The sequence below is a fragment of the Mya arenaria genome, chromosome 2 (genome assembly GCF_026914265.1).
Source record: "Mya arenaria isolate MELC-2E11 chromosome 2, ASM2691426v1".
Classification (NCBI taxonomy): domain Eukaryota; kingdom Metazoa; phylum Mollusca; class Bivalvia; order Myida; family Myidae; genus Mya; species Mya arenaria.
In genome coordinates, this window is record NC_069123.1 from 6,868,142 (window position 1) to 6,891,745 (window position 23,604).

A 23,604-nucleotide genomic window follows, 5' to 3' on the forward strand; every position below is an offset into this window, starting at 1 on the left:
CATGCAATAAAAAGCGTGCAGATGCTTACATTGATTATTCCAAATTACAGATGATACTTATTGTTTGGCAATATGGCACAAAACAGTAACCACATTCAACCCTTTTTCAACTAAAATGATCCATAACTTGCGCATGTATAATTTCAATAAGTCTGGCGCCGTATTCATAATTCATCTTAAGTCATTTCCTAAGTTGATTTCTTAATTTCCATAGTCAAATCAAAGAAATGTACATGTGTTTTCGACATCAAAGTAGGATTTTTTCAATAAGGTCAATGAAATAAAGCATTTTATAGTTTTAATTTCATTTGCTTATTAAAGTGATACTAACATTAAGAGAGTGACTTATGTTAGGAAATGACTTAAAAATTTTATGAAAACCAGCCCTGATATTTTGTGCAGTTTACATCGTTCAAGTACAATTATACAATTGAAAAATTCCTTGAGATATTACACTTACTGTGAATTCACTCTGAAGGAAATTGTTGGTCCTCAGGGAACGTCGCACATACACACATCCATCAGTTGCAGAAATCGCAAAATATGTCATTGCATTGCCCGATCCTGATCCGACGGCCTCATAGCGAACTTCATTATGTGGGGATCTTACATCACTATCAGTAGCCGTTGTACAGATGATATTCTCGCCCAAATTTTGGTCTTCAAATATCGTAATTTCATAGTTCTGTGGGTCAAAGACTGGGCTCTGTAGATTACGGGTAACGGAAACGGTAAGAATGGCAGAGTCGTAACGTGACGGAATTCCACCATCGTTAACTTGAAGTCGAACTTGGTAGGCTGAGCGAGTATCAAACTGCACACTGCTGGCCAGGAACACATTACCAGTTGTCGAGTTGATGCGGAAATATGAGGCAGCTGCATCGTCACCAATAATGGAGTAGGTAAGTGTGTTGAATGGAGCCTGTGAGTACAAGAAACATAGCATTCAAAGTATGTCTGATCACTATGCAAGACCAAACAGCGCTGCTGAGTTGATGCCAACACCATCTGTTGTTCAAGTTAATCAAGTGATAAAAATTGGCAACCAGTATAACTAGATTTATGGGCTTTGATATACAAGAGTGCATCATGCCTCTGGAATAAGTGGACCAAGTTTCATCTGAATATCTTGAGGTTTTGAGATATTGCCAAAGTTTTACACAACGTTGACACTGCTACCAACAATGAAAATGACACCAACTATTTAACTAATATCTTAAGACCATATAAATCATTACAATTTAATCATTACAACAAAATGAACCAGTTAAAAAAGAAATCCAAGACGTCAAAATGCAAGTTTCTTACTTTAAGGCTAATTGGTCTTTTAAATAAATTACCATCTCAGAGAAGTTCATTTTGTAAGAATTCAGTTTTTTTACTAACCAGAGTGTCTGCGTCTCTCGCAGAAGTGTCATACACAAGTGTTCCAACGGCCTCTGTCTCAGCCAGGGTACGGGCGTATGGGTCGTTGAGGAAGAATGGTGGGTTGTCATTACCCTGTACGAACACTGTGATGTTCACCTCTGGGCCAGTGCGTTGGGGGGTTCCAAGGTCGTAAACCTGGGCCCTCATCTGCAAATCAATCAACCTTTAAATTCAATCATTTTCCAAAAGCTGTATTACGAATATCCAAATATTCAATCAAACGTTTGGTATTTGAATGTCAAATTGGTATTCGAATATTTAATGATTTTATGTTGAATAGATAAAATACACCTTTCCCCTACAACTGTGCTGTTGTGTATAAAGTTTGTTTTGTTTAACCCTTGTGAATGTGATGAGAATACACTATACACGTGCCATATTTCATTAAGAGATATCGTCAGGAACTATTTTTTACTGGCTACTAGACAAGTGATATCAAACAAGTTTCAATTTTTTTTTATTTAATTACCCATGCCAATTAAAGATTAAATTAAGAAATCCTTCACACCATACATGTAGTGTTGTCTTGGCTGCCAATTAAGAAGTGCAATACTGCTAAAATTGCCTTGATGACATGAATGTCATGTGCTAGTTATGTTCTATAAACTGTTTCCATGTTTCAATATAACGTTCAAGGTTTGAAATGTAACTGAATAGTATAGCATTTTAGGATTAATTTCCGGTTTCCTGCATTAAAATGAGAAAGAAAAAAGAGGGGCTTTCAATATGATCTAAAAAGTGAAGGCATTAATTTTAATCCTATTCTGAATAACCGCTTAATATCTTTCTTAATATTCAGGACTTACAAAGAAGACATTGGCAGTGCAAGGGTCGTAGAGAAGAGATCGGCGCAGCGCAAGGTTGCCAGTCACCTCGTTGATAAGGAAACACTCGAGATCTTCTGGATCGCGCGTCAGCCTGTAGCGCACTGTGTTATGGGGTGCCTGCAAGAGGAGACCATCTGTACAAGAATTTACCTAAATCATACATGGTGAAGACATTTGTTGCTTTTAAGTAAGTGATTGTCAAACAAATTTGTTGTTTCAAACAAATGAGATTATCTGAGGCTTTTATTTATTTAACAGTTCAGTATCTTACCTTCAAAGTTTGTAAACGCTGCACTCTCACATATTGATCGTTTCAAAAACAACTTTATTTATTTTTTTGTCTTGGAATGAGCCAAATTTTGTGTATATATCTGGAAACCAGTGATATAAACCAGTGATCACAGTTTTCATATTTCTTTTGAAAATTGATGTTTTCTGGATAAAACTGGTTAAAATGCAGCTTTAAACAGTCATTTTGTATTTCTACTATATCAAAGAAAACTTCTTCTCAAACCATACATACACAATAATAAACTGATTAACTTAAAAGAATTACATACCGCGAGGTCATTGTCACGTCCATATACAGTAAGGATGGTATTGCCAAGCGGGAAAGTTTCCTGAACAGTGGCCTGGTAGGAGTTGTTGAGGAAGAATGGAGCCTGGAAATTCTGCTGCACGCTGACACTGCACACCTTGTATCCATAGCGGGCTGGGGCACCAAGGTCACGAGCTTGCACTCGGATCTAGAGAGAGATCGGCATACATTCAGAGTTATAAAAACAAAGACATTTCCACATCACAAGACTGTTGTTCAGAAAACAAAATCCAATTTATGGCTAAACATGTTAACTATCTTACTAGCAGTATTCTGTTTTGGAATGGTTTTACGCACATATATATTGAAAAATGACATTATGCACTTTTGTACAAAACTTCACAAAAATTGAGCCACAAACATACAATAAAAGACTCAAACGTTTTAGTTGTACAATAGAAACCCGCTTGCTCGATATCGCTTGGCTCGATTTCCTTGAACTTGATGTAAAAGATGGATCTATTTTTACTCTATGTAAGCATTCCTGCTTGGCTCGATTTCCTTGAACTTGATGTAAAGGATGGATCTATTTTTACTCTATGTAAGCATTCCTGCTTGGCTCGATATTTGCGAAGCTCGAAGTGTTTTGACCGATCCCTGGACTATTGAGCCAACAGGTTTTGACTGTAATTACCGTGTAGGATTCTGCACCACTCGTGGAAAGGTCTCCCACCACGTTGATGTTTCCGTTAACTTCATCGATGTTGAACAGATTCACTGCGACATCGTCACCAATAATGCTGTACCGGACACGACCAAACGGCGTTGACTGATGGAAAATATATAAGTCAAATAAGTTACAAAAAAGATTGAAACCTCATCTTAACTCTATAAACTCCATTAATATATACTTCAAGGGATGGTGTTTTAATTAATTTTATGGAATTTAGACCGTTAAAGGTATTAGATGTACCAAGAAGCCTGTCCTTCGTTACATAACAAGTGATAATGTTAAATAATGATGCCAAGAGACTATATAATATTTGTTATCCTGCTTTCTGATTGCTTTAATGTAAACAAATGACCTAAAATAGCACTAAAACGTTTTTGCAGTTTGTAGTTCGATCTTTATAGCAACATAAATGGAGCGTGAAAATGACCAAGTTAGCAATCTTTTAAGGCCCATAAAATGTATACTGTTTTGGCTTAAATTGATAAATAATCAAATGCGTTAAACGTATCATAAAATAAAGATTTTTTTTATGTAATCAGTCAGTTCTGACAAGAAAAAATAGGCAATCAAGAACAGGAAAGAAAATTTTGGAAAATGTTTAGCAGTAAGAAGCTTGAAATTTGTATATTGATGCCACTCACCGAGCCATCCTGGTCAGTGGCCGTCACTTGAGTGAGGAAGAACTGCTGGTTGTTAAACGTGGTCAGCTGGACATCGCACGAGGCCGCAGTGAACACGGGTGCGAAATTGTTTCGGATGATGTTCACAGTCACAAAGGCATTCCTCACTGCTGTCCTTGGGTTAGCAGGGTCACTGTCACGCACAGACACCTCGAGCTGGAATGGCCAATCAAGTTGATTTAAAAACAGGAAACACTTTTTTCGACTTGGGTTCAAAGTTGCTGAGATCTCTGGTATAACCACTTACACTTAAATTAGCATTATCAGGGTAAACCCATAGGGTTTTAGCTGAAGGGTTATCGTAGGGTGCTGCACCCTGTCCTTTTTAAGTAGCACCAAGGAGACCAGCATGGGTAACCTTCTGCCTTCATAGAATTAAATGCTCAAAACTGTCAAATATTTCATTTGTATTGTTAAAAACTTATAAGATCATAAATACACGAACACTTCACATATGGCACTCTGTCCCTTTTCTGCAGCACCCTGACCTTTTTTAATCCTGGCTAAAACCCCACCATACAAAAAATTTGAGATACATCGAGACAGTACTTACAACAAGCTGGTTCTCTGTGATGAGTGTGAGAGAACGACGTATGAATATCTCCCCAGAGTTAGACGTTACACCGACATATTCCCGCGCTAGGTTGTTATTGTTGAACCGATCTACCGGGCTGAACACCAGCACATTGTAAGGAGACTGAAATAGTTATGATTATAAGTATCTTTCACGGCCTAGAGTGTAAGATTATAAGTATCTTCCATGGCCGAGAGTGTAAGATAGATTCATTCCGACCCGAGCGTAGGGTGTTTTGCGGAAACGAGAAAATGAGGTATAAATTTGTATTAATTAACTATTTGGGAGTAAGAGAACATCTCTAAAAATATGGAGACAGTAGAAACTTTTAGTTACCTGCACATCTGTATCAAGAGCCTGCAGAGAAATGATAGTTGTTCCGAGGTCCTGAATCTCATTTACAGTCACTGTGTAGTTCTGCGTTTGCCAGATCGGGGTATTGAGGTTACGTTCAACCGTTAAAAATACTGTTGTGGTGGAAGATAACCGAGGAGTTCCTCCATCCTGGGCCAACACTCGCACCTGGTTTGTACACAAAATACAGTAGAGACTATACCTGAACAAAATATGTTCATACACATGTTCGAAGACAGTAGAAAACGCCAATGTTTTGCACACAAAATGGTATGGAAGGCACCTGGTTTGTATAAAAAATATATTTTTAATACCGCATAGAAATCATGTTGTTTGTATGCAAAATATTTACTTAATACTGTATAGCACCTGGTTTCTGTACAAAATATATATACTAAATATGGTAGAGAACTCATGTTGTTTGTATACAAATATACAAATACCATAGAGAACTGGGTTGTATATAAAATATTGACTTAATACAGTAGAGAATGCAATGAGTTGTTAACAAAAAAAAGGTAGAAAATGTACCTTATTTGTATAATTAATATGGTAGGGCAGTGTTGTCCCAATCATATATAAACTCACCACATAAAACGAGTTGGAGTCAGAGAAGAGTCCCTGTGAGGTTGTTGAGATGAGGCCGTTTGAAGGGTTGATCGAGAACCGCGACGGTGAAGGTTCGTCCCCGATAATCGAATACGTCACTGTGTTGTACGGAGCCTGGAGGTGGAGAGAAAATAGTCTGAGAGTATAACGACTAACATTAAGAGTAGATTCTTAATTATTTCTTATATTATAATGGTACCTTCACTCTTTTTTGCAATCAGAGTTTTACATTCACAGTTCTGGGATGGTATTAATAAGTCTTTTGATTGGCCTGTATATTTAGCTGACCAATAGGCTGAATGGAATCACTGAGGCATGACTAAGGATATGGATAAGATCAATATTGGATACTGGCCCTGTTCATGTTACTAAATTTGCTTTTTATGGAACATTGGGACATGATAGTACAAAATAAATTGCTAAAAGAAAGTGATTCAGATGTTAAGAAAAAGTCTCCAGATGATCGTTTAAAAAATATTCTGCGTCCTTTCTATGCAATTAGTATTTAATCAGTTTTTCACAAGTCCATTTTAGGCCGAAAATGTCAGACCGGGGACGAACGCGGTAATGGTAAGTACTGATACTGTGTCCTACGAAGAGAACAACTAACGTAGGTAAAATCAAGCAAGTTATACATCATATCATACAGTAAAGGGAATTCAAATATGATTAAAATAACTCACGACTGTATCAGAATCAGTAGCGTTCACATCAAACACCCTCGACCCGGTGCTGACTGAGAATGGAAGGTTCGATGAATACGGCACGTTTGTAAACACAGGTGGGAAGAGGTTCCTGATCACGTTGATGGTCACTTGGGCATTCTGGGAAGACACCCTGTTACCTCCGTCTTGCGCGGTTACTACGAACGAGTATGTTCTTGTGTTCGTGAAGTCATTGTACAATGGCAGACGGACGCGGATTTGACCGTTGGCTGTGTTCAGGTCAAAGTAAGTGTTGAACAGACTGTTCTGCTGGAAGTTCTGGATCTGGTAGGTGACTGTGTTCCAGGGCGACTGGAATGGTTGCGTAAAACATATTACATGGGAATCATTATGTTTGGTTCAACTCCAACTTGAACATTTCATTAGAGTTACACATTGCTCAAGCATAACAATATTTACAAAACTGATTTTTTTCAAATCAATCCAAAGAAATTTTGAGAAATTAACAACTTATTCATGCTGAAGTTAATATCAAAATAAAATTTGGATTTTTTCGGAGTAATACAACCAAATATTGTAGCTTGAAAGATATATTTTAAAGCAAACAGTTAAATCAGTGCTTGGAGTATATTTCTTTTCACTTACAATTCTATCTGAATCTGTAGCGCTCACAGTGAGCACCAGATAGTTGGTAGCCTCAGTTTCCATGATTGTAACGTTGTAGTTGATAGGGTTGAACACCGGCGTGTTAATGTTGCGGTTAATGTTGATGCGTGCAGTTACTGTGGCGCTACGAGCAGGAGATCCAGAATCATACGCAACAATACGTCCAATATAGTAGTCACGGGTTTCTTCAATTAGGGACCTGGTATGGTGAAAAGTTATATTGTATACCAGTATATAAGCCTATAAATGCATGATACATCATGGATCGGTCCTTCATAAAGCACATGTATTAAAAATTTATCTATTAATTCTGATCTCTATACAGTCAAAACCTGTTGGCCAGATATCCCAGGGCCCTGCTTAAATGCTTCATGCCTCGTGAATATTGTGCCAAGCGTTGCCGAAAAGCTTACATAGAGTTAAATTAAATCAGGCCTTTAGAACAAGTTCGAGACAGCAAGGAAATCAAGCCAACAAGTTTTGACTGTAATCAATAGTGCTAAGACGTGTACCGTGCAACAGTAAAAACTCCAGTTGATGTGTCGAAATTGAAGTACGAAGATGTAGAATCGTCACCAATCAATGCGTATGTAAGTTGTTGGTTCTGAAAAAGAGAAATCAAGTATTAAAGAAATAAAAAATTTGTAGAATCAAGAATTGTAGAATCAAGAATTGTAGAATCAAGAATTGCTGAATCAAGAATTGCTGAATCAAGAATTGCTGATTCAAGAATTGTAAAATCAATTATTGCTGAATCAAGAATTGCTGATTCAAGAATTGTAGAATCAATTATTGCTGAATCAAGAATTGCTGATTCAAGAATTGTAGAATCAAGAGTTGTAGAATCTAGAATCTATAATTGTAGATGCAACAATTCAAGAATATATTTTTTCATAGAATATACTTTTTTTAACGAGAGTGTCCATAATTAACACACAGAAGAGTTTGTACTTACATTGATATTATCAGCGTCATTAGCTGTTACTCGAAGAATAGACGTTGTAAGTTGGGTTGTCTCTGGAATTGTCGTTACGTATGGTGTGCCTATGAAGAAAGGATCATTCTCGTTCCTGTTGATATTGATCGTAATCTGAGCATTGATGCTGGACTGTCTGTTTGGAATACCGTCGTCCGTGGCCCTAACCGTCATGGCTACAGTGTTGACGCCAATGGTTCTGAGGGATTCCCGCAGTGTCAGAAGGCACGTGTAAGGGTTAAGGTAGAAGTAGTCAGCAAGGTTACTGGGCTGCGGGAACACATTGGGCGTGGAGATGCTTGTAACATCACAGCGAACGTTGTCCTGAAATTAGGAGAAACAATTATATTTTGTAGAATTGACAAAGTACCAATTTCCATATACAGGATATGTTCATGTTGAAAAAGTGCAAGTGCACTTACCACTACCTACACCAGTCAACCAAAAAACAAATCCATCTACCTACCCCATCAGCATCGCTTGTTTCAATCTGCACAAGACTGAAGCCAAGAGTGTAATCTTCCGTGATTGATCGTTGGTACGTCTGAGGGTTGAAGACTGGTGCATTCGGGTTGCGGTTGACCAATATGGTGATGTTTGTGTAGGCAACCTGGCCTGGGTAGGCTGTATCGTAAGCCAAGAGACCGAGCTGGAATAAGAAAGCCTTATTGTTGGCAAAAAGACATAGCAGCAATGAATGAACTGTATAGAAGGCCAGGAACTGAAGATTAGCTGGAATAAACTTGTGACTTGTTTTTAGGACCCATAAAAAGTAAGTAGAATTATGTTCCATCATTTTATTGTGTACATCTCAGACAACCATTTACCACTGTTTGCAAAAGAATTTATCATTTCAAGGTTTTGAATCGTTGAAAGATCGAGGCTTTTGCTCCATCCCTATACACATTCTGAAATTCCAATCGAAGCAACATCTATTGGATATCAAATCATTTCACATATCAAAGAAACCCTGATCGCCAACGTCAGCAATTTGGTATGTACTTTTGCATATCATGTGGAACTTACAACCTAATTAACTGGCAAAGCATTCGTACACGACTTGTACAGTCTGCAAATGTTTTACTTCGACAAGCCAATTAAATAGGGAGTTTTAAAACTACATTCGCAACAACCACACGATTGAAAACAAAACTAGATCTCTAAAGAGTTGAAAAATTGCTTGGTTCGATGGACTGACGATCAAGTTTATTTGCAAACAGTATTGAACTTCAAACATTTAAATTATGTCAAGAAAATCAAGTAAATACGAAATCATACCGTGTATGTTAGGCTGGTATCACTGGTGAGCGGGTTTCTCACCATGATGTCTCCCTCAATTTCATCAATCATGAAGTAAAAGGCCGCGGAGAAGTACTGCCCTGTTAGGCCATATCGCAAGGTACCCTAAACAAACAGATATTCACCCTATTAGTAAAACGTTACAAGTTACCAGTAACCACTTTATGTCTAAACTGCTATGGAGTATCAATTAAATTTCATAACTTTTCATTTCCATATCGTTAATCCTCATCTTCTTTGTAAAGTATCATACACTTTACTGTCGATGGTTTTAAAAAAAGGAAAACCTGAATATTGTCTATGTAACTAAGTAAAAGAAATTATTTTTTTAGTAAATCTCACCGCTAGGTCTTGGTCTCTGGCTCGAGATTGCCTGTAGATGGTAGTTCCGGGTGCTGTGTCATAGTTGATGGACGTAGTGTAGGGGGCATTGTTTATAAACACTGGCGGTGACTGGCTACGCACAACATTCACGCGTACGGTAGCAGTGCCTGTCCTCTCGGGGGACGACTGGTCACGACCAATTACAAGGAACTGTGGAGAGATAAATATTCACTAATACCATTTTAGGAATTTGGGGTATTAACTTAATGCCCAAAAAACAGTTTGATGGAGAAAATATCATGAAGCTATATGACAAATTTGATACATGTATATTCATTCAATTAGACCTTAAATTAATTGGTTTATTCCTACCAATTTAAGGATCTAGTTGTACTGTACACTTTATTTTTAAAGGTTTGATATTAACAATTTGTCATGAATCAATCATGTGCATTCATAAACCTTATAAAATATACTTTAACTGTTTTATTACCTATGTTCAGTGAATAGGAGATAATCAACATGTTAACACCATACACAAATTCAATCACCACAAGCAGACACTTTTTATCAAGGTCTGCATGCGCCCATTGGTTGCATTATGACTTGACCCCACCGTGACGCCATCAAAACTTAAATTGTTTTAAATGCCTTTAGTGACAAAGAGATAGAAGTGACAGCGATCCTGGTGCAATACCCTATTTCTTTGCGAATAGACCTCTTTAATAAAGTTCTTAAACGTGCTTGGTTTAAATCACCCATACACAGGATACAACTTTCCTGGTTGAACCAGTACCAAGTACACCATTTCCCCAAAGTACTATCCTTTAAATGCAAAGCGCCAGCCAAGAGAGCTACTGGTACCATATTTGTCTGAGCCCCCTGACTTTCTGCACCCGAAGCGAACCCTCTACCACTGAGGTATCAGGCGGTCACAATCAGACCATGCACGCTTTACCAATAAATACTAGGCTAACCACCTTCAGACAGTCAGTGAAAAGCCTCATCTCATTTTCAGAAACATACCTCGTAGCGACTTATGGCGGTATTGGTTAGCACACTCTTGAGTGAAATAAGCCCGGAGGTAGGTCCAAGGTAGAAATCATCGAATGTTGTTCCACCAAACTGCAGGCTGCGGAATTCATACCTCAGAACATCCTGAAGTATTATGTAAAAGTAATTTAGAAATAGTTCATGCTTAGGTAAGTAAGAAAAAAATGCTTTCAGCCATGGGAAGATGGCTTCATAATTATTTTCAACTTTTTATCACCAAAGGGCCTCTAGCGCTGGCTATCTAGGGCAATCATCAATAAAGGGCATTCTAGCGCTGGCTATCTAGGGCAACCATCACCAAAGGGCCTCTAGCCCTGGCTATCTAGGGCAACCATCACCAAAGGGCCTCTAGCGCTGGCTTCCAAGGGCAACCATCAATAAAGAGCCTCTAGCGCTGGCTATCTAGGGCAATCATCAATAAAGGGACTCTAGCGCTGGCTATCTAGGGCAACCATCAATAAAGGGACTCTAGCCCTGGCTATCTAGGGCAACCATCAATAAAGGGCCTCTAGCACTGGCTATCTAGGGCAACCATCAATAAAGGGCCTCTAGCGCTGGCTATCTAGGGCAACCATCAATAAAGGGACTCTAGCCCTGGATATTTAAGCCAAATATTACAAAAGTCAAGAGAGAAATGCTTCTTCAGATATTTCCCAAATCTATCCATGGGACTATGACTTAATTATTTTGTAAATAATTGTTGTTGTTTTTAAAATGAGAATTAAATTAAAAATATATATATATATATATATATATATAAAAAAGATTACAAAAACATTCATAAAAAAATGAAAACCAACATGTACATATTGCTTTGAAACATTGATTCATTGCACATTAATTTGCAGAATAAATTTGTCTTACAGGGCATCATGTATTGCATAAAATAGGATACCAAAAATAATAACCATTTACAAGATTTAAACAAAAGGTGCATAACATTATTGTCAAAATCAAAACTTACAAAAATGTCATTATCGCTGGCTGTGAGCTGTACCACACTGGAGCCGAGAGGGAGAGATTCTGGGACGTTCACCTCATACAGTTGTGGGTTGAATGTGGGCGTGTTCAAGTTGCGCTGGACATTGATCGTCACATTTGCAAAGGCCGTCTGGGGACCCGTGGTGAATACTCTGTATGCCTGAACTCTCAGCTGAGAATTGAAGTAGATTGAATTGAATGCATAAGGATCTTCAGAAAGTACCATCATTATAACAGATGTATATCAAATTTTACACAACTATTTTTCAGCTGAACAAATATAAATGGGTATCTGTATAAATGTAATACCTTTAATCTCAAGTATCGTATAATACTGTGTATAGGACACTTTCAACCCCAGAATTTTGAAAAAAGCAATGCCTGCATCCTATCTTTAGTACAGGGTTTTGATTTTTTACTGCAGGCCGAAATTGTCTGAGCAGTTGTAAGACCGGTAAAGTGTTCACCAAAGAAAACAACTGACACAGGTAAAATCATGTAAGTAAACACATGTAAATAAATAATATGATTACTTCAAAATAATTTAATAAGAATTAAATGCAAAACAAAAAGATTGTTTTATTTTTTATATCAATGAGACAAAACTCCCATAACTCCAATTGAAATGTGAGTTAACTGGATTGAGTTATCGGCATTGGAAAACAGTGGCAGCCACACAGTATAATACAGTATTTATTCATGCTGGGATAAGACCAGTTGCACACACGTTATAATGAGGTTTTAATACATACTGAAGAACTATTGAAACTCGTATTCTATATGTCTAATTTCAGTTCATTTAGAAATAAATTGAATTAACTTTCTAACAAAATCTCGTCAAATTGTAGGGGAAAAAATTTGAAATATAATCAACGGATAAAAATGAAACATAGTATTTAGCATACAAATATCATAGAAAATAAAAACCATGCTAACCACATGGACAGTTTTCTTGTTACGGTCAGTGCGTAGGTCAGTGCGTACAAAAATCTGGCCACTTGTGGAGCTAATATTGAAGTAATCAGGCCCATCGCTATAACCAACCAGCGAGTAAGTGATGCCCGGCTAGAAAAAAGAAAACAATTTATCATAATGTGCCTTCTTTTCCCTCTATATTTATCAAAGAAGCGACATCACAATCACGAGATTATGTCTATATATATATATATAACTATATATAAGTACTAAACATGTGTATAATTTGTATTTTATAGTGACGATCAATTTATTATATTTAGCACCATAAATTATCAAATAAGAATTTATAGTATCAACTTGCTTAGATTCTGTATTAAATGACCACCTCATGTAATATTCTCAATATAAGAATCTTAGAGCTAAAAGTTTTATACAAGCACAAATAATTTAAATGCTGTTATGAAGGACTTTGACTATATGTTGGTCCTTCTTTTGCTTAACTTCAAGTTGAAATATTTACTCAAAACATATAGATATGGCCACCATGGCCACCACCCCTATTGTGTATTCACTAACAAAAGTGGGTGGTGGTGTTAGTAGTTTATACTCCGGGTCCCGGCGTGAGCACATTGAAGGGTCCCAGAGTGACAGTTCAACCACCGCACACCTATCCTGGGCAGACTATCACGCGGTTAACCAGTACTAGGTGCCTTCACCTCTGCAAGGAACTGACAACTTCTGTACATGCCAGGGGCAGTGGTACAGTGCGAATAGTCGTAGAAAGGATTTCATAACTAATCACAACAGAAGTAACCTGGTCCGCCCGGGAATCGAACCCGGGTTGTCCGATTCACAGTCCAACGCTCTACCGATTTAAAAACGATAACAAAAGCTGGGGTTTGTTTCAATAAATACCATAAGGCTTAAGATCATAAATTTCCAGGCGTAGCCTCGTTTTTGGCATAAATGAGTTTCAATATTATTTTTCATCATCAAGTCATTAATCGCAAAGACTCTGCCCGTAACATTTACCTGAGCACTCTTAAGCAACCTTAGGTTTAGGACAAAGATTTCTTATTGAAATAGGACACTGTACGTTTTGGAAGATGCACAATCACAAAATTTCCACCATCTCTATTATGTATTTACTATCAGACGGCATAAAATTTATCCATAGACGGCACCTACCCCTGGCTGGGCTTGAACCTGGAGAACTGACGAGGCAAGACCACGATTCTCCGCAATTGTCTCCTGGTAGTTTGTGGTGAAGAATGTAAGCGTCTCCGTCACCCTGGTAATGCTCACATCGACGAACGTCGTGTCAGTGAGAGTCGGGAAACCACCATCAGTTGCACGTACTTGGATCTATGAAATGGAGGATTATTTATGATCTATGAAATGGAGGATTGTTATTTATAGATCTAGAATCATTTGCACTAGCGGATCCCGAGAGGGGTGGAGGGAGGGGGGCACCCCTGCCATCATTTTAGACCAAATAAATTTTGATTCTGACGGAGGGGGGCAAGTTAAAAGGTTACACCCCTAAGTAGCGTCCCCTCTAACATTGAATTCTGGATACGCCCCTTATTTGTACAATATTTTAGTCAACTAAAACCTTTATGAATTAATTTTGAATGGAAAAATACAAAACCATGAAATAGGGCAAGGATGCTTTCTATTTAAGAATTACATACTCCCCAAACTATGAAAAGCAAGTTGTTCATCTAAACAAAATTCACAATGAACTGTATGATTCATCTCTTTACCAACAAATATATCACTGGACTTTCTATAACAATGACTCTAACACTACTTTCATTTTTTCTCAGGCTATGTTGTATTTCATAAACTTATAAGTCAATATTTTCCTACCCTGTAAAAACTGGTGGCAGTGTTCTCCACGGATGCAAGCAGGGAGATTCGGCCGTCGACTGGATTAATGTAGAAGTAGTTCGGGGCTTGTCCGTCACCAATGATCGAGTAGCGAACAACATTGTCAGGGGCCTGAAGGGGATAAAGTAGTCAAGGTTACACACCACCATTGTTATTTCCTCTATAATTCAATGTGAAATTATTATTTTTAGACAACATTTAAAGGCATTTCGAGCGAATGCAGACTATGATTAACATATATATTTTTAAAGTACAAGCTTTAAATTACCTTTTAAGGCAATAAAAATGGGGGGTTAAGTTACTCCTAAGAAAAATCCCTCCACTTGAAAAACAAACTCTAAAAAATTGCACAGTCCGCCATGACAGTTCTTCTAAAATGACCTTTCAACTTTAGGGCAGCAGTTTATGCTTAAATCTCTATTCTAAATGATAAACCAAGCGATAATAGATACTCAAGATATAAAAGTTTCAGCAATACCGTAATGATATTTTTGATTTCCAGTGTATTGAGCATGTGAAAACATGTCTAGTCATAAAAACATTATTTTTTTATTGAGCATTTTCCACACAACGGAAGTACATATGACGCAATGGTGACGTCATACCTTGAAGGCTAAGACTTATGTTGCAATGATAACCAAGTGATAAATCAAACTTTTAACAGCTATTGTAGCAATGAAAATTATGTACAACAGTATTTTTGGATAAGGTGGTACTCTTTCTGATTGAAATAAAGTGATATTTTGACTTAAATTTGGAAATTCTAGTTATGCTTTAAAATCAACAAGAATAAAGAGTTAAAAAAGAACTAATTTCCAGTCAATAAAGAGTTAAATACAGAACTACTTTCCTGTAAATAAGGAGTTAAATGAAAGACTATTTTCCTATTATTGAGCCTACCAACTGTTTGTTATATTCAGACTCACATTATCATCAGCATCAGTGGCATTCAGGTCCACAATGAAAGCTCCCGGGAAAGCAGTCTCGCCAATGCTGGTCTGAATGTTGTTGTTGTTTGTGAAGATGGGTGGGAATGTGTTCCGTCGGACAGTGATGTATAGCACTTGATTGGCCGACTTGCTCGCGAATCCAAAACCAGCAACATTTCCTCCGTCCTGGGCATACAACCTCAGCTAAAAGTGTAGAGATTGAAACTGTTGGAGACAACACCAAATATATCTTTTTATTACTAATAGTTCAGCTAGTTAATGAAAAGAAAATGTTTACATATATGTTAAGCAATCATTTTTTTTTATTTTTTTCTGTAATAAGTATCATACCAAGGGCACAGTGGGCAAATTGCTGATAATCTTCTAATGTTGTTTATTCACCTAAAGAGTCAAAACTCCAACATTTTCAAAGCCACAGTTATGGGCCTTTCTGCTTGTGTGTTTTGTCACTGGCAATACAGTCATGTACTTAGTTTCATGTGAATACCTTTTACTCTGTTTTGTTTATATGTGGGAATGGAATAACATTTTTGGTAGACAAACGACACCAAAAGTATGACGATACATGAACTCTGATATCAGTTATGGATTAGGTTACATTTTTTGCAGAATCGTGCAATACAACGACATTTTGGTTATAAAAAGCAACCTAAAAATAGAGGCATTTACATAGTATTCAGTTAATGTAAATGTCTAAGAACAGTTTGAGTTATAGACAAGATCAAATTATTTATCAACATGCAACGCCATCATCCAGGCTTATTTACCATACCTTGAGATTTTATTTAAAAAAACCAAGACAAGCTAAAACTAGCAGTATTGAAAACCTCTTCATTTTTAGCCTTAAACTACCACCTACCTGGTACTGTGTGGCCGTATCGAGGCCGAGATCAGCAACATTTTGTACGCGGACGTTATACACGCTGCTTCCCTGGGTTGAGCTGACAGACTCGAGGTAAAAATAGGTCGGGCCTGTGTCATCGCCAATAGTGGTCACTCCAATTAGGTTGAATGGGGACTGAAATTTGGAAAAGTCGCATTTCATAATAAAATACAATAGCAAAATTGATACAATCTGAAAATGGTCGTTTTCAAACTACACCAAAATTAACTGCTATTATTTCTCAGAGACTAGAATTGTATATATCCTTTCTTCAACTCTTTATTATTGTTAGCTGTTTTATATAGTTTAATAAAGGTAATATACCAAAATTGTAAAAAAACAAAACAAACAAAAAACAACATAAAACCCGAGGCTTTTTGTCAGATGTTAAAAATTGCCATCTTAGTTCTAATAATGTTTTTAAAACACCATCCTTATTCTTTGACCAAAAATTAATAAAATATTAATAATATAAATAAATATTTATTCAATGTGTTTTTCAATGTTGTCATTACAAGATTCCAGTAAAAATCGCCTACCTGTGAGTCAGCATCTGTCACGGTAAACCTGTACACAGAGGCGGCGTTGTTGATGTTCTCATTGATGGTAGTGGTGTACGGAGTCTGCTGGAACACAGGTGGAAACTGGTTCCTGTACACACCCACAGTCACTGTTGCGGTGTTGGTTCCTGCTCGTGAGGGTGTGCCTAGATCGCGCACTGCTATCGTAAGCTGTGTTAAAAAAACACAACAGTTTAGTTAAAACATATGTTTCACAACAATTCTGAAGAAAGGTACGATGACTTATACTAAGTCATTCTCATTGGCATGACTTTGTGTTAGCAACAGTTTGGAAATCAATATCAAATTATCAAAAAATTGAAATAAAACAATGTAGAATATGTTTTCCACAATTATCAATTTAAATAAATAAATAATAAATTATATATATCAGCATTATTTCAAATACTCCTATAAATTCTATTCGACCTATCAGTTTTATTGGAAATACAATTCTGGCATGAGTAAATCTGTAACTGGTCATGTCTGCAACAATTAATAAAGCTCATAATACAAAGATATTATGATCACACGCTTTTCTGGAAACCTGTATCACGTCAAGTTCCGTGTGTAGACACGTGTCAGTTGAGACCGCAGGTAATCGTTTAACTTATTCCAAAAGAGATTTTTAATTATTTGTATCTTGCACAACAAAATATTTGACTGACCACGTAGTTGTCGTTGCTGCTGTCTTGGTAGACGGGCTTGATAAGGGAGATAACTCCCAGAGACGGCGACACCTGGAAGTACTCCTGGGCTCGGGTATTCCCGATCAGACTGTATTCAACCACATTGTATGGTGCCTGTGGATAAAACAGACGTTCAAATTACATGGTACGCTTATATTAATAAAGTTTCTAAATTGTCAGTTTTTGTCTATTATTTGAAATATGTTTTACATAAAAAGAAATGTTAATTACCTTGAAAATACCAATGATCTTCAGAATTACCATTTTATACTTTTCTACAACCTAACAAGGCTAAAATGGTCACTGGGTTCGAAGGGCGATGGTTGAATTACTAGTTGGCATTTCGTGAATTTTTTTGGAATGATTTTCACCACCTGAGCCTTGCGTGGACAATAATTGGGACTTTTGGGGAAAAATAGTATTTTGCGAAAGGGGAAACAGTCCTTAGAAAGCAGTAAATTGCATAAAAAAAATCACTGGCATTATAAAGCAAACATACATCACTTCCCATAATGAATATAAAAAAAGCAATTCGTTTTTTAGTGACCCATATTCAAGTCTGTTGAGTGAACTTACAGCAGTGTCCTGGTCATTAGCCGAAACACGAAGGACCTCGGCTCCAAGACTCTGTGATTCCGGAATCAGTGTGTTGTACTGGGTCTGCAGGAACGCCGGGGAGAATCGGTTCCTTGTGATGTTAAGGTAGACCACGGTGGTGTCAGAAAGCGATGGAATACCGCCATCAGAAGCCAACACTCGCACCTAATGGGAAAGAAAAGAAAAAATTAGATCAGCGGTTTTCATATTCGTAAGAAAAAAAATAACCGAATACCTTGTCCTTGTAGACAAGATTATTCAGACATATTTACCCAATTTGAAAGACTTCCAAGTGCCCTTTATGGGATTTAATTCTTGACCAATTGGATAAAAGGCCAATATTTTTAACTACCTTTGAGTAGAATTAAGGACCCTTAATCGACATTTATTGTTTTTTGTAGGTTTCATTACACATAAAGGGGTTTGACACAAAACAATCCTGGAATTGTCAATACTAGCTTGAATGAGGCAGATTTTACATTATTTTACATGATGAAAAGCATATTTTGTCGCTGACTCAGCTGACTTTACCTGACTGTTTAAAAAAAGTGCATAATGGTTTCCCAATTTCTTGTTTGTATATTTAGAATGTGCAAGTCACATGATAAGTACAAAAACATATACCAACGCTTATTTTAATACGCAAAAACAGTTACTGAATGTGTCTTAAGCGATGTGATATATCAGTAAGATTTAAGGTGTTGTACACAATGATATCAATTTTATGTAAGTAGATAGCGGATTTGTTTCTGCATACAATGTATAAAATATGGAAACATTATAGATGAAAATCAAACAACAAGCATAAATTAATAGACCATGTCACTACATTTTACACACAGGATATCACAAATCCCTTATTTCAATTGTGGTCCTTGTGGATATAACTGCTTAGAATCTTAAAATATATTTTATAAAACATGTAAGAATTTTATACCCTGTATATGGAAGTGCTGTCCAAGTTCACATTTGTGTTGGTGGCATACGAAATCTGACCAGAGCTTGGGTTGATGGTGAACAAGGTCGGAGCATTGTCATCGCCAATGATGGAGTACGTCACTTGATTAAATGGAGTCTGGAAGGACAGATATCATGTACGTTAATGATATTTATTAACCGTTATAAACCCTTTCATAATCAAAGCTGGCTTGAAATATTTTCTTCGATCATAATTTTTATTAAAAACATTTTTGTAATAAAGATCCAAAATATTTTGTCCCGTTTATGACAAATTGATGGAAACTCGAGTTGATTGAAATCTTTTTTCTAACTTAAAATAATCAAATGAAAACAAAAAAAATGCATTACATCCGTCTTGATCATAACTCTAGATTATAGATGATTTTCAGAGTTTCTTACCACAGAGTCGAGATCATTTGCCGTAACCCTGATAATGTTTGATCCCTGGAAGAAACCATCTGTGATGTCAGCGGTGTAAATCTCGTTGATGAAAACTGGCGGGAATTCGTTACGTAGGACTGTAATTGTCACAGGCACTGGTGTGCTGCTTCGTGAGGGACTGCCCTGGTCAACAGCTCGCACATTGTACTGCAGATAGAAGACCTCATGGTAAATCATTGAGCAGAATTGCAAGAAACATAGTTTGAACATATATACATGTATATTGCATAACAATTCTATAGCCCAAAGTTTTTGTTTGCCAAAATTTGGTATAATGGGATACACAAATTACATATATCTTAGAGAGTTCCTGGCATGATTTAAGAACCAATGTTACAGCATACAAGAATGATGTATAAATCCTTTATTTGACATCCATTCCAGATACCTCCAGAGTGCCAAAGAAAGAATGAATAGCTGTGCATGTACCATTTATCTTTTACAGAGAGCAAAAATAGCCATGGCAACCATATAAAACTGATTTTATTATTTATTATTTCTTTTACTTAAACTATAAATAATAATTAGCCAAATGGATTATGGATTGGTAAACATAAAATTAATCCAGTCAAATTATCTGATGAGCAAATTAGCACAAAGACATCTACGCCAATTCTTTGGATAACACAAAATGAGTGTAATAGAGTTATAATAATGCAAAAAAAAATCTAAAATTTGTGGTTAATTTTTCTATTTACTGTGAAAGATGCCTGTTCGTCAGTATACAGGTTTGTGCGAATGTAAATGATGCCGGTTGTTTCATCGATTCTGAATCGAGAAACATTCTCCTCGAAGAAGTATCTCACGACGTTGTTAGGACTCTGCAAAATAATTAAAAACAATTTTATCAAGAATTCAATTCTCTTTAGCTTTTCTATGTTATAAATATCACCTTTAAATGAAAATGGGGATAACCTAAAAAATGTGTTTAAAACATGCATTTAAAATTCAGTCTATTAATGAGAGCAAAATGTGCCGCTTGTATACTTAAATTTCAAATTCTGTTCCAATCTTTTTGCAATGATGTATAATACATGAAAATGATATAAAAAAAAAAGATTGAAAATAATTTCGTGAAAAATACATTTTTGACCTACATATATGATACCTTCATCTTTTATTTATGGTTCCAAACAAGAAAATATTTTATCTATTTAGTTTAAATCTTAAAAAAATGTTGAAATATCAATGCTTTTAAAAGAATTGGGCCAATTGTATAGAACTTTGTTAACAATGTAACAACATTGTTAATGTTATTGATGTTAACTTCCAAATCTTTACTTAACTCGAAGTTTCATTGAAATTCTTGTGCTTTGCAGTACCTTTTACAAGATTTGTGATAACTGATACAGCTGTAATGCTTAAATGGTAATGGTAAATATATGGGCATATCATGAAATAATCACCTTTAAAGCTGCATTCTCACAGATTAAACGTTTTGACAACTTTTTTATTTTTTGTCTTGGAACGAGCCAATTTTTGCGAAAATCCATGGAAACCAGTTATATAAGACTGCTGACAAAAAATTAGATCGAAGATTTTATATTTCAGTATATCTGTGAGAGTGCAGCTTTAAAAGTTAACAACGATGATTTTTTACAACATTGTTAACTGCAAACAAAATTCAGAACAACCCTCTCCGTTTTCAAATGCTTACATTAATATCAGAATCTGTTGCTCTAACAGTGAGGATGCTGGTTCCTGGTGGATTAGTTTCCAGTATAGTTGTCGAGTACTGATTTGAGGTGAATGAGGGCGTGTTGAGGTTACGAAGCACCGTTAGATAAACTGTTTCTGTGTCAAACAGTCGGGGATTGCCATTATCTCGGGCTCTGATTGTCAACTGAAATTGAAAGGGAAATACAGCAATAATAAGAAAAGAAAAAAATTGCATATCTTAATAGGGAAAAGAAAATTTTCAATAAAGAGGAATAAAAATGTTTATGCGGCAATGCAATTAATATTAAATGCTGTACAAGTACATTGATTTAAATGCGTACTGCTATAGTTATTTAAATAATTAGTTGCTAAGAAAGAGAAAATTCAAGATTCATGTGTCAATCATATAGAAGAATCTGTTTCAAAATATTTTCATACACTAAAACTATGAAAAAGCATATTCAGATCAAACAACATTCTTACCCGGTACTGTGTAGTGGTTTCCTGAGAAATGGACTGAGTAAGACGAACTTCGCCGTTGTTGGCATCAATCCTAAAGAAGACTGTAGCTCCATCATCCCCGATCAAATCATAGCTTATAATGTTATATGGCGAAACATCAGCATCTGTTGCAGTTGCAGTAAATATAAGCGTCCCCTGGGCAGTAGTGTAGTCGATTTCTCTGTCATATGGCGTACTCACGAAGAGAGGCGGGCTGGTGTTACGAATAACGTTGATTTCGACACTTGCAAAATTCTGCCCTTGCCTCTGGGGAATGCCGTTGTCATTGATGGCAACGTTAAATGTGAACCTGCGTGTGTCAGAGTTGTCATTCAACAGAGACTGACGAAGCGTGATAGCTCCAGTTCCCGAGTTCACCGTGAAGTACTGAGACGATAGGGTGTTGAAGTTGTTATTTGTCATTACGTAAGTGATAACATTGTTGGGTGCTCTGGTATCCTGGTCTGAGGCAGTGATCTGTAGGATGTTCACGCCAAGAGACTGGGTCTCGTCAATGGTTACATTGTAAAATTGGGTCGCGAAAACTGGATCGAAAAGGTTTCTGCGCACATTGATTGACACTAGCGATGTAGCGCTCCTGGCCGGGTTACCTCCGTCACGTGCTTCTATACGTAGGCGATACAATGTAGCAGTGTCCAGGGAAAGGTCACGAGCAACAGTTATATTGCGTGAGGTAGGATTAAAGCTGAAATATACTGTTCCATCATCATCGCCGATCAATCTGTAGGAGACATCACCGAATGGGGAGACTGTATCTCGATCAGTTGCTGTAACCTGGAGTACAAAGCTACCGACAGCTTCAGACTGCGCGATGGATCGAGTGTATGGGTCATTGAAGAACTCTGGTGAAAATTGGTTCCTCTGGACAGATATGAACACATTGGCATCTACTGCAGCTGACCTTGATGGGTTACCAAGGTCCACGGCACCAACTGAGATTGAATAAGTGCTTGGAGCATTTGTATCTAATGCAATATTGCGAGCCAGGTAAACACCACATGACTCCTCATCGACAAAGAAATACTGACTACTAGTGCTTTGTCTTAAGAAGCATCGAACATCATTGTAGGGAGAAACAGTATCAAGATCATTTACAGTGAGCTGTACAATCAATGACCCCAAAATTCCGTTGTCTGCCACCTGAGCACTGTAGGAGGTTGGCTGAAAGAACGGAGCATTCCCGTTTCGGTCCACTGTGATGTACACGATGGTACTATTGCTGCGTTGTGGTGTTCCATTGTCGTAAGCTGTGACTCTCACATTGTAAACAGTATCGGCGTTACCTGACAAACTCTGGGTAAGGGAGATTACTCCAGTGTTGGAATTAATACCGAAGAAAGCCGGAGCATTACCGTCGCCGGTAATCTGATAAGTCACACGCTCAAATGTGTTAACCTGGTCATCGTCCCGAGCGGTAACGGTAAATATCGAAGATGAGACTGCTTGAGATTCGGTGATGAACTTGTTGTAAGGCAGGCTGACAAAGTAGGGTGTGTTTTGGTTGCGTATCACATTGATGGTCAAAGTGGCTGTGTTAACATTCATACGTCCAACCTGGTCACCCAATGTCACGGTCAACTGAAAAAAACAAAGACTGAATGGTTCAGAAATCACACAAGAACAATTTGTGACTGGTTCACAAGTCACACAAGAACAATAGGTGACTGGTTCACAAGTCACACAAGAACAATAGGTGACTGGTTCACAAGTCACACAAGAACAATAGCTGACTGGTTCAAAAGTCACACAAGAACAAAAATCAAAAATAAAATTCCAACCTACCCTAGTTGTTTTGGGACAAGATTTTAACCTAACTCACTTTCTT

General features: G+C 37.0%; 1 protein-coding gene across 2 annotated transcripts in view; it reads right to left on the reverse strand.

Moving 5' to 3' along the window:
* Positions 1–23,351, reverse strand: part of LOC128207496 (uncharacterized) — an 81,294-nt gene extending 57,943 nt beyond the window's left edge. For both annotated transcript variants that reach the window (XR_008256719.1, XM_052910451.1), the window contains exons 1-31: positions 21,741–23,351; positions 21,256–21,441; positions 20,297–20,419; positions 19,557–19,745; positions 19,135–19,272; positions 18,177–18,362; positions 17,580–17,714; positions 16,891–17,082; positions 16,328–16,486; positions 15,445–15,651; positions 14,498–14,629; positions 13,814–13,990; positions 12,644–12,772; positions 11,691–11,879; positions 10,700–10,831; positions 9,692–9,883; positions 9,329–9,454; positions 8,517–8,699; positions 8,030–8,374; positions 7,587–7,678; positions 7,054–7,273; positions 6,427–6,759; positions 5,723–5,857; positions 5,117–5,302; positions 4,760–4,903; positions 4,168–4,362; positions 3,488–3,622; positions 2,816–3,001; positions 2,235–2,372; positions 1,387–1,575; positions 461–922 (exon numbers count right to left, since the gene is read on the reverse strand). Coding sequence is in view for 1 of the 2 variants with exons in the window: in XM_052910451.1 (XP_052766411.1) it covers positions 461–922; positions 1,387–1,575; positions 2,235–2,372; positions 2,816–3,001; positions 3,488–3,622; positions 4,168–4,362; positions 4,760–4,903; positions 5,117–5,302; positions 5,723–5,857; positions 6,427–6,759; positions 7,054–7,273; positions 7,587–7,678; positions 8,030–8,374; positions 8,517–8,699; positions 9,329–9,454; positions 9,692–9,883; positions 10,700–10,831; positions 11,691–11,879; positions 12,644–12,772; positions 13,814–13,990; positions 14,498–14,629; positions 15,445–15,651; positions 16,328–16,486; positions 16,891–17,082; positions 17,580–17,714; positions 18,177–18,362; positions 19,135–19,272; positions 19,557–19,745; positions 20,297–20,419; positions 21,256–21,441; positions 21,741–23,324 (7,119 nt within the window). In the remaining variant the exon portion in view is untranslated. The remainder of the gene's footprint in view (positions 1–460; positions 923–1,386; positions 1,576–2,234; positions 2,373–2,815; positions 3,002–3,487; positions 3,623–4,167; positions 4,363–4,759; positions 4,904–5,116; positions 5,303–5,722; positions 5,858–6,426; positions 6,760–7,053; positions 7,274–7,586; positions 7,679–8,029; positions 8,375–8,516; positions 8,700–9,328; positions 9,455–9,691; positions 9,884–10,699; positions 10,832–11,690; positions 11,880–12,643; positions 12,773–13,813; positions 13,991–14,497; positions 14,630–15,444; positions 15,652–16,327; positions 16,487–16,890; positions 17,083–17,579; positions 17,715–18,176; positions 18,363–19,134; positions 19,273–19,556; positions 19,746–20,296; positions 20,420–21,255; positions 21,442–21,740) is intronic.
* Positions 23,352–23,604: the final 253 nt, after the last annotated feature.